The following is a 10,309-nucleotide window of genomic DNA, read 5'->3' on the forward strand; positions in this document are numbered from 1 at the left end:
AAGGCACAGTTCGGCCACTCGCTGAGCGTAACATCGCTGTCAAAAAATATTGATCGACGATATGTGAGACGGGAATTTTCAGCTCGTGTGAATGGTAACACTCGTGAAAATTGCGTCTCACTCGTATCGTAATATACTAATTTGATGCCGCACAAATACTGGATGCATTAACAAAAAAGAAGACTGAAACGTAAAAAAAATTGGCGAAATATCAATTCCAAATTTCTTTCAAATTATACTAAGGGATAAAGGACATTTCACTTCATAATTTTATTCGTCTCTTCTTCTTTTTTAACATTTTTTTGTCTTTTTTTTCCATTACTCAGTGAGAATTGATGCTGACTCATAACTCTCTGTTCTATTTAGCTTATGGGACGTGGTTTTGAATGGTCCTTCTTCCCCTCTGGGGATGCTCTCAAGCATGATTCCCCCTCAAAAAACTGCTGTCGCCATATATGTGCGATCGGAGCATAAAAGCCGTACGATAAAGTCTCGACGTTTTATTTGCAGTGGGGTCTTTCCCGTGAGTCGAAAGTAGAAATTGACTATTGAATATCAGTGGAAGTGGATCGAAGCCTTGCAACATCAACTTCAACCGTCCACTGTCACTTATTTTGAAATGGAATTTCAGGATGTCGTGGACAGAAAGGGATAGAAAAGGAAAAGAACACGTCGTTTTTTTTAGAGACAATGGAAGCAACAATGCGCATATGAGATTTGAGGATATTACGTAATGGGAGAGGGATTAATAAGGCGATGTCAATAGAATTTATTCGCGTCGGGCGACTAACGAGCAATATCAATGAGCATCAGTACGACATTAGTAGCCGTGTGTTGTATAGTGAGAAAAAATTATTAGAGTCAACGGAAGTTAAATGCTGACATGGAAATCAGCGATTGTTCAATGTCAAGGATTTTGATAACAGAGTACACTGAAGAAAAAAGCATGTGGTGACAATTCTTTCGGTTGATTTATCACTGTAATTGGTTGAATTGAAGAAAATGTTCAAATCAAATTTAAGATTGAATAGATTTATTGTTGAATGTTTCTCATTTCAAACAAGTTTCACAACGAATTGTTATGGAAAAAATTCGTATATGTGATTTTTTCAAATGGTATCTCAAGTCGCCTCAACAAGTTTTTTTTATCATTAATTAATATCTTACATTTCTCAATTTGTTACACGTATAGCAAGTTCTGGAGGACTGGTAGGTGACACAGTCAATTTTTGTGAATTAACAGGGTGTCCACCTGGAAGTTTCAACAAAATTTTCTGACTTTTCCCGGTCAAATTGATGAAATTCTCTGACCCTAGAAAACGTTTCTTTTTTCTGAAAGAATGTTAAATTTATAGACTAACGCGGTTCTACACAAGCGAGTCAAGTCTGCTGTTCCCAGCAATTGGGTTGTATGTGAGCAACATCAAGAGGAACTCCACTCGCAAGCCGTAAAATTGATTATCTCTGATTTCATTCCCAAATGGTTCGCAGAGATCAACAGACATCTAGTTGGGAAGTCATCACATATGCGCGAGCCTGCTTTGGATGAAGCAAGGAAAAAATATCAAAAAACATTGAAGAAAACTAACAGAAAATGATTTATTTGCATAATTATTCATTAATTTATTATTTTATGTAAATATGTATGCTGTTTGATGATTAAATCAGCCAATTGTACTTTGAATTATAAATAATACATTGACCGTTAAATAACATATAAACTTAAATAATAACTACTACATTAACTTGATTCGCTTTACCAGCTTGAATTATTAGAAGTCAACATCACGCTCAATATTCTACACTACTTCAATGATCTATTCTTCCCTTCAATTTCTATTTCTCGTTTTGATTATGATGGTTTAGCTCGAATTGAAACACGTGGGCCCTCGGAAATGTCATTCAAATGCTCATGCGCGGAGCGCTGGTAGCGCCACCTGAATAACGAAATGAAAGCTTTAACTGCCTTCAGGAAATTCAATGGAGACGAATGCCCCTGATTGAGTATTCGTTTTCCATTGCATTGAATGGATTGAGAAAAAATGAATCTATTAGATTTTTGTCTGTCAGCTTCACTCGATTTTTTAGACATTATGCAAGAATAAACAAAAAAGAGTGGGTTGAAAGAAAGAAAAATTTTTTTCATGGGCGATTATCCATAATTTATGACGTAAAATGGGTACTTCATTTCATTTTCCAGAGTCTAACAAAAATTGCGGAATACAAAAATCTACATCAGATTGGAAATTGCGCAATAAAGGAGGTATGGGAATTTTCAAAGACTTCTCAATTTTAGCGAGGTCTCCCCTTAAGAGGTGATCACTCTGTCAACTTTTCAACAAAAATACGTACAGCGAAAAATTTGTCTAGAAAATTAGGGTGCTTACATCATTCTAGCGGACCAGGTTGTAACTCTCGGTATTTTTACAATTTGTATATTGCTGGAAATGAGTATTTATAAAATTTTTCCACCATCTTGATATGCAAGAATTTCTTTGAAAAGGAGAATGCTGAATTTAGAATTTTCCATAGAAAACCGCAAAAACCGTGGGTTCCCACTCTCATCCCATGGAAAGATGTTGACATCCCACTTTTCTAAGTAAATTTGAGATCAAATTCCAGGGTAATGTTTTTTTTCAACAGAAGAATTTTCAAAAATTTAGGTACTCGGAGAAAACAAGTTTCAAATGTTAAAATTCCAGGAAGTTGTCGTAATTCTCTGACTTTTCCCTGACATTTCCAGACTAGTCAAATTTCCTGACAATTTCCGGTTTTCCAGATTTCCCTGACAGTTGGACACCCTCATTAATCTACGAAAAAGGTAATTTCCTTACTAATGTTTTCATGAGTGCACTCAGTTCCTTTGTGACTACTGCAAACTTTAGAAATGCAGCGCCAATATCAGGTTCCTGCTCCTTGAGTGCAGCATCTCCGAGTCTCTCCAGGGCTCTCCCCAGATAGACTTCATTGTCCACGTGTGCTGAAAAAACAAAACATTCATAACCACCCACACTCCTGTCTCATATTAAATCCTGAAGGATCTAATCAACATCTGCAAGCAGAACGTAGTCTCAATGAATGTAACTTCCATTACTCCCAACTCAGGCTCCATTTATTTAAAAAAAAGAAGATTTTTCGAACAAAGGCAGATTCATTAGAGGGCGAGAAATGAATGAATTCGTTGCTTGAAAAGAATCTTTTGACAGCCAGTGGCATTGATGTCAGTTACGTTAGACTAGTCCTTCAGAAGGAAATGGTACGGGCTCTTCCGGGCATCAGCCGTACACGCGGGCGCCAGAGAAATCGATTCTGTCTGACGCTGCCGGTGTTTCTGACTCTATGGTGCGTCGCACTTTGTTTTACAGCTTTTTATAGACTGCAATACTAGTTTACATGCTACCACTATTGCAGATGGTGGATATGATTCCACAGATAGTTGTAAAAGCTGGTCGTCGTGTTAAATATTGAATTATCTTTGCGATCTTTGGTGGTAGTAGACAATATTGGAAGCTTTTTCTTCTCAAAAAATCAATGGGAAATACATTATTCCCTTGGAATTATGCATTTTCGAGATGAGTAATTGAAAACATTAATTATAGAGACTCGGATCATATATTTAGTTGCTTGAGAAGACGATCTTTAGTTACAAAATAGCCCTGTTCATTTCTTTCGTAAAATTTTATGATTGATTTATGTATTAAATTCATCTTGGATGAATATGATATCGGATGTAACACTCACCATTTCCTGAATTGTGTATGGCCTTAATCGCCTTCTTTAGTTTCGTCAAGCCCTCCCTGTCAAAATCCAGAGTCTGAAAAAGGATAAAAATCGATAGAATGTGAATTATTTGTTGCAATATAGGCACTGAATTACGAACATTGTGTAACTTAAAGAGACTTTGCGAGTATTTGGGCAAATACACTAGGGGAAAAATCAACGTAATATCGCAACAATCATTTCTTGAGCAAAAAACATCGCATATATATTTGATCAATTTATGGTAGGTTTCAGACAAGAATCGGTGCTCTTCGGGCTAAGGAGGAAGATACTGAATGAAAAGATGATGTCTTTTTTCGGAATGAGATAATATTTCTTAAAAGAAAAAAAAAAAGAATAGTTTGACAGAAGGAAAAGAAGTAAGCGACAGTTATATTTTTTTAATATCTGGTGGTTTTCCTCTGCATAAACTCTCTATTCATTCCATATGGAAGTCTCCGAATCATGATTCACTAAATCGAAGCTTTTAATATTTTTAGTCATTTTCTCATCTTCTTACACGAAAAAACTGATTTCTTGTGGCAAGAAATTCTCACTTTATCGTGAAATATTCATGTTGAAGTCATGAACACTTCGCTGAAATCTGACATTGTCTGACACATTATCCGGAATTCTTATCCCAAGAAATTTACCCTCAAGAGATGAGATATTTGGCGCAAAAAATTAGTTTCGTGATATTATGATGAGATTTCTCTCAGTGTAGTCATACAATTGTTATTAAAAAGGAAAGACGGAGAGATTAATCAGAAGTATTGAACGAATCAATTGGAAATGGCCATTTGACCTTTCTGGTTACTCCGCCTGTGGTTTTTATTTGAGTCTTCAGAACATCTGACCCTTCGTCTTTTAACATTCCATTTTGACCCGTGTACTTTAGACATTTCAAGGTGTTCATTTCAATTCATTTGTTGATTTCGCCCCTTCTTGCCCTATCACACTACAAGAAGTATCTCTTCACTTTTTTCGTGACATTAATCGTCGTCGTGATATCTGCATAGGTAATAAAATTCACGTTAATATTTTCACTTTCCATTGTGCCATACATATTGGTTCTAAGAAAAAGAGGCCATCGATTGCTCTTCAATCCCATTCCATTCAATAGTAATAGATTTCCTTGCTAAATCTACAACTCATTAAATAACTTGGACAAGAAAACTAAACAAGTGGAAAATTGCTCTTGTATTATATATAGTATAGTTATTTTTGCTAATAAATTAGCAATATCCTTCCCAATGGTTATTTTGCACATCATTTCCTCCTATCATGTATAATTTGTTTATTGTTTATTTTATTTTATTAAGTTGAATACGATTTTCTTTTACCTAATTTTGTCAGATTTTCAACTTAGTCGAATGTTATCATCATCGTTATTCTTATTATCTCTTTCTTCTATAAACCAATTGCCTTTTTACAGTTCTATTTCTCCCCTCAGCACTTCGATAAAGTGTTTTTCAATAATCATCATAAAATCAAATCAACCAATATAGCTATTGTAATCATCTTTTAACTTTGACTTAACGGCATTAAAACAAACATTTTAAGCTATGATTTAATTCATTTGAATCATGATATTCAAAGGTATTCCTGAAATTCGGATTTTCAAAAAATACAAAAATTTGAAAATTTTCGAATAAATTAAAATAACGATTATTGCTATCATATTCATCTTCGAACTCGGTCAAAGGGACGCCCAAGCAAATTTTTTAAATTATCATTCAATCATTTCAGAATATTTTTTTTTAGTAATCGTGGGACAACTGATTTTCGAAAAAGTTAAAAAAACTAATCGATGAATTAAATTTTAATTAATGGCGATCGATAGGGCTCAATAATACTTACATTTGAAGAAAAAAAAAGATTCAATTCTATCCATTCATTAGCGAACAATTGAAGAAAAACTTTACCACACACATACATACATACATACATACATACATGCATAACACACACAGACGTACGGACACGGTCTAAAAATAACATTTTAAGACTTTTTGGATCATAATGAGTCAATATAACACAAAAAATTCAAAACTTAAAATCGAACGATTACAGTGCTTCTATTCGAAAGCAAAAACCATAAAACTACCAAAACAACAACACTGTTGATTGCAATGAAAATTATAGTATAACATTGTTTTTTTTTCATTATTCACATTTGAAAATTAATACAAAAAAAATCACAATACATTCATGAGAATATTTGGCTGAAACTGCACTACTTTTACCATCCAAATTTACACGAGAATTATGGGAAAAAAGTAATAAAATTGGGATTTCGGTATAAGAAAATTACAATAGCTTTTCACGCTATAAAATTCTGATAATCTCGGTATAATGTATTGTAAAATTATGGCAGGTGAATGTAGTAAATTTACAACACGAAATGATAAAGTTCGGTTTCCGGTGTGGTAATCTTACAATACTTCAATACCTTACAATACGTGTGAATAAAATTTCCAACATTTTCGTTAAAATTGGCTCAAATTTTCTTAACAGTAAATTTATTCCTATAAAAGAATTGAATAATGGGAAGATTTGGCAGGAAATGGCTCGCGTGTTCATAATTTCTCTCGATTACATTAATTGTTTAGCCATCTCCGTAATTCATGACATTAAAAAAAAGATCAGAAGCACTTTAATCGTTCGAATTTCGCATTTTGTAATTTGCTTGAAAATAATGTGGAAAGGTTTGAAATGTAAAAATACAAAGTTTGACGACAGTGTCCGTATGTGTGGGTGTCCATTTTCATCCTTTCAAAGGTCAGTTTTTAGCCCGGGTAGAAATTCAACCGGGGATTCAGCCGCAACTCGGGTGAGCGCGAGCTCAGCCTCGGCTTGCCGCTTGACCCGAGTTCACGCGGCGACACGCCGCTCCATACCGGCTCGCGGTCGAACGCTCATCAGACGGCATAACCCGGCACTTGAGTTTGAGCCGTGGCTCAACGCTTAGAACTCAGCTCCGATTGAGTCGTTTCGTTTCGAGTGGAGGGTGGAATAGAATGATATTTATGCATTTTTAAAATATCGATTTAAAATTTGAATACTTTGGAAAATCCTTGTCTTCTTACTATAAAAAAAATGGAATTCCACTGAACTTTCTATAAAATTTGAAATTTACTGATTTTTCCCTCTGTCATCGAATATAAAACCTGGCACTTTCTCTAAGAATTTCTATTGAATTTCTATTGGAGCTCTATGAGAATTCTATTTAAGTTTTATTGCAATTCTATTGAAAAATTCTATTTTTTTTAGCGTCAATTCCATTGAAAATTATGCAACTTTCCCCTGCATTTTTAATAGATATTTGTTGGAATTCATGCCTGAATACAAAAATTAATTTCTTAGTTTAGTTAAACATTTTCTCTTTTCCACCCAAACACTCAGGGTGACATTTATGGCTTTTCTTAGAAAATAGAGACGTGAAGAAAAACAGTCCTCATGGTGAGTCACAAAGGAGAGGCTGAAGAAAATTGAAACAAGGGCCTTTTGTCAAATGGGTCCAGAGAGTGAAAACTCTCATGACTTTTAGTTAGTCGTCCTAGAGACTTCGTTGGAGAAAGATATACCTTCTGCGTGCGATCATTAAAGAGTTTTACTTTGAAGAATAAAACTAATGTGTTTTTATTGAGTATTCCTACACATAATCCAATAGGTTATGGGCCCAGGATACTCCGCGTTTTATAGTAGTTAATTTCTTTCTATTATGGTCAAGTTTTTCTTATTTTGAGTTATTAAAAAGTGAATTAAAATGTCTACGTCGTTGAAAAGCGATAGGAGAAACATTAAGTTGTTCGATGGTGAAAAATATAATGTTTGGAGATTCAGGATTTATGCTTTACTCACTGAACTCGGTGTAATAAAAGTGATTAGTGAACCAGTTCCTAATTATGTAACTGCAGAGTGGAAGAAATTGGACAGTACTGCCACAAGTGTGATTGTTAATTATTTAAGTGATTCATTTTTGGGTTTTGTCACAAATGAAACCAAGGCAAGAGACATTTTTGAAAAATTGGACAAATTATATTTGAGGAAAAGCCTTGCGACTCAACTTGCACTGAGAAAGAAGTTACTTGCACTGAAACTGGAGGGCGAGACAACCCTGTTGAAACATTTTGTGAATTTTGATGACTTGATTAGTGAATTAATCACAGCCGGTGCTAAATTAGAAGAGATGGACAAGATCGCACATTTGTTATTGACAATGCCAAATGCATACGATGGTGTAGTTACGGCAATAGAGACTTTATCAGAGGATGCATTGAGCTTGGAATTTGTTAAAACACGACTGCTGGATCAAGAAGTAAAATTAACAAATGAAAGTCGAGATACCAGTAGTAAAATTCTTCAAGCTCAAGCCCAAAATGCAAGTGTCAGAAATGAAAGTGATAAGAAAAATCAAAAGCATTTTCGACAAAAACCCAAAAGACCGAATAAATTCAAAGGACAAAATAAATCGATTGGAATCAAGTGTTATCATTGTGGAAGGCCAGGGCATCAAATTAAAGATTGTATTCATCACAAAAGACAACAAGAATACACTAAAAACAGGCAAAATAAAAACACTGCACAAATAATGCAGGTCGAGCAGCCCTCGGCTTCAAACGTCTTCAAATCGAGTTTCGCTTTTATGGCTCTTGAACATGTGGCATTTGAGGAAACACAGAAAAAAATTGTTTTTCTCCTCGACTCTGGGGCCACAGACCACATCATAAATCGTTTAGACCTGGTGACAGATTTTGAAGACCTGGAGATCCCAACACAAATTACTGTTGCAAAGAAGGGTGTTTTCATCACGGCAACAAAAAGGGGTACGCTGCGGGTGACAAGCAACAAAGGTTTCCAGGGAGAACTTAAGGATGTCCTGTACTCGCCTGATTTACCCCACAATCTACTCTCTGTTCCGAAAATGCGTAAGGCTGGATTTACGGTAATTTTTGGACCAGAAAAGGTAGGAATTTTAAAAGATGATCAAGTGATCATGGAAAGTCAATCCGTCAATGGATTGACCGCTCTCGAGTTTGCGGTTATCTCTCAAAGGGTAAAGTTAGCTAATCAAGCATCTAATAATAAAATTAATTATGAAGTTTGGCATCAACGCTTGGGACATATTGGTAGAAATAAATTTTTAGAATTGAAAAACAAAGAAATGATTGATGACATAGAGTTGATTAAACAAATCACACCAAATGATGATTTGTGTGAGCCTTGCATTAAAGGAAAACAAGCGCGGTTGCCATTCAATAAGGCTAAAGATAAGTCTCATATAGACAGACCGTTATTCATTGTACATACAGATATTTGTGGGCCGATTACTCCTCCGACAGTTGACAATAAAAACTACTTCGCGACATTTATTGATCAGTACACGCATTATTANATCATAATGAGTCAATATAACACAAAAAATTCAAAACTTAAAATCGAACGATTACAGTGCTTCTATTCGAAAGCAAAAACCATAAAACTACCAAAACAACAACACTGTTGATTGCAATGAAAATTATAGTATAACATTGTTTTTTTTTCATTATTCACATTTGAAAATTAATACAAAAAAAATCACAATACATTCATGAGAATATTTGGCTGAAACTGCACTACTTTTACCATCCAAATTTACACGAGAATTATGGGAAAAAAGTAATAAAATTGGGATTTCGGTATAAGAAAATTACAATAGCTTTTCACGCTATAAAATTCTGATAATCTCGGTATAATGTATTGTAAAATTATGGCAGGTGAATGTAGTAAATTTACAACACGAAATGATAAAGTTCGGTTTCCGGTGTGGTAATCTTACAATACTTCAATACCTTACAATACGTGTGAATAAAATTTCCAACATTTTCGTTAAAATTGGCTCAAATTTTCTTAACAGTAAATTTATTCCTATAAAAGAATTGAATAATGGGAAGATTTGGCAGGAAATGGCTCGCGTGTTCATAATTTCTCTCGATTACATTAATTGTTTAGCCATCTCCGTAATTCATGACATTAAAAAAAAGATCAGAAGCACTTTAATCGTTCGAATTTCGCATTTTGTAATTTGCTTGAAAATAATGTGGAAAGGTTTGAAATGTAAAAATACAAAGTTTGACGACAGTGTCCGTATGTGTGGGTGTCCATTTTCATCCTTTCAAAGGTCAGTTTTTAGCCCGGGTAGAAATTCAACCGGGGATTCAGCCGCAACTCGGGTGAGCGCGAGCTCAGCCTCGGCTTGCCGCTTGACCCGAGTTCACGCGGCGACACGCCGCTCCATACCGGCTCGCGGTCGAACGCTCATCAGACGGCATAACCCGGCACTTGAGTTTGAGCCGTGGCTCAACGCTTAGAACTCAGCTCCGATTGAGTCGTTTCGTTTCGAGTGGAGGGTGGAATAGAATGATATTTATGCATTTTTAAAATATCGATTTAAAATTTGAATACTTTGGAAAATCCTTGTCTTCTTACTATAAAAAAAATGGAATTCCACTGAACTTTCTATAAAATTTGAAATTTACTGATTTTTCCCTCTGTCATCGAATATAAA

At 34.9% G+C, this 10,309-nt stretch overlaps 1 protein-coding gene across 3 annotated transcripts in view; it reads right to left on the reverse strand.

Moving 5' to 3' along the window:
- The window catches only part of LOC107043852 (arfGAP with SH3 domain, ANK repeat and PH domain-containing protein), a 42,190-nt gene that overhangs the window by 12,564 nt on the left and 19,317 nt on the right, over positions 1-10,309 (reverse strand). For all 3 annotated transcript variants that reach the window (XM_015265513.1, XM_015265512.1, XM_015265514.1), the window contains exons 2-3: positions 3,742-3,814; positions 2,835-2,980 (exon numbers count right to left, since the gene is read on the reverse strand). In XM_015265513.1, the coding sequence (XP_015120999.1) occupies positions 2,835-2,980; positions 3,742-3,814 (219 nt within the window). The remainder of the gene's footprint in view (positions 1-2,834; positions 2,981-3,741; positions 3,815-10,309) is intronic.

This window comes from Diachasma alloeum, unplaced genomic scaffold (assembly GCF_001412515.2).
Source record: "Diachasma alloeum isolate Michigan unplaced genomic scaffold, Dall2.0 Dall_scaffold_00643, whole genome shotgun sequence".
Taxonomy (NCBI): Eukaryota; Metazoa; Arthropoda; class Insecta; order Hymenoptera; family Braconidae; genus Diachasma; species Diachasma alloeum.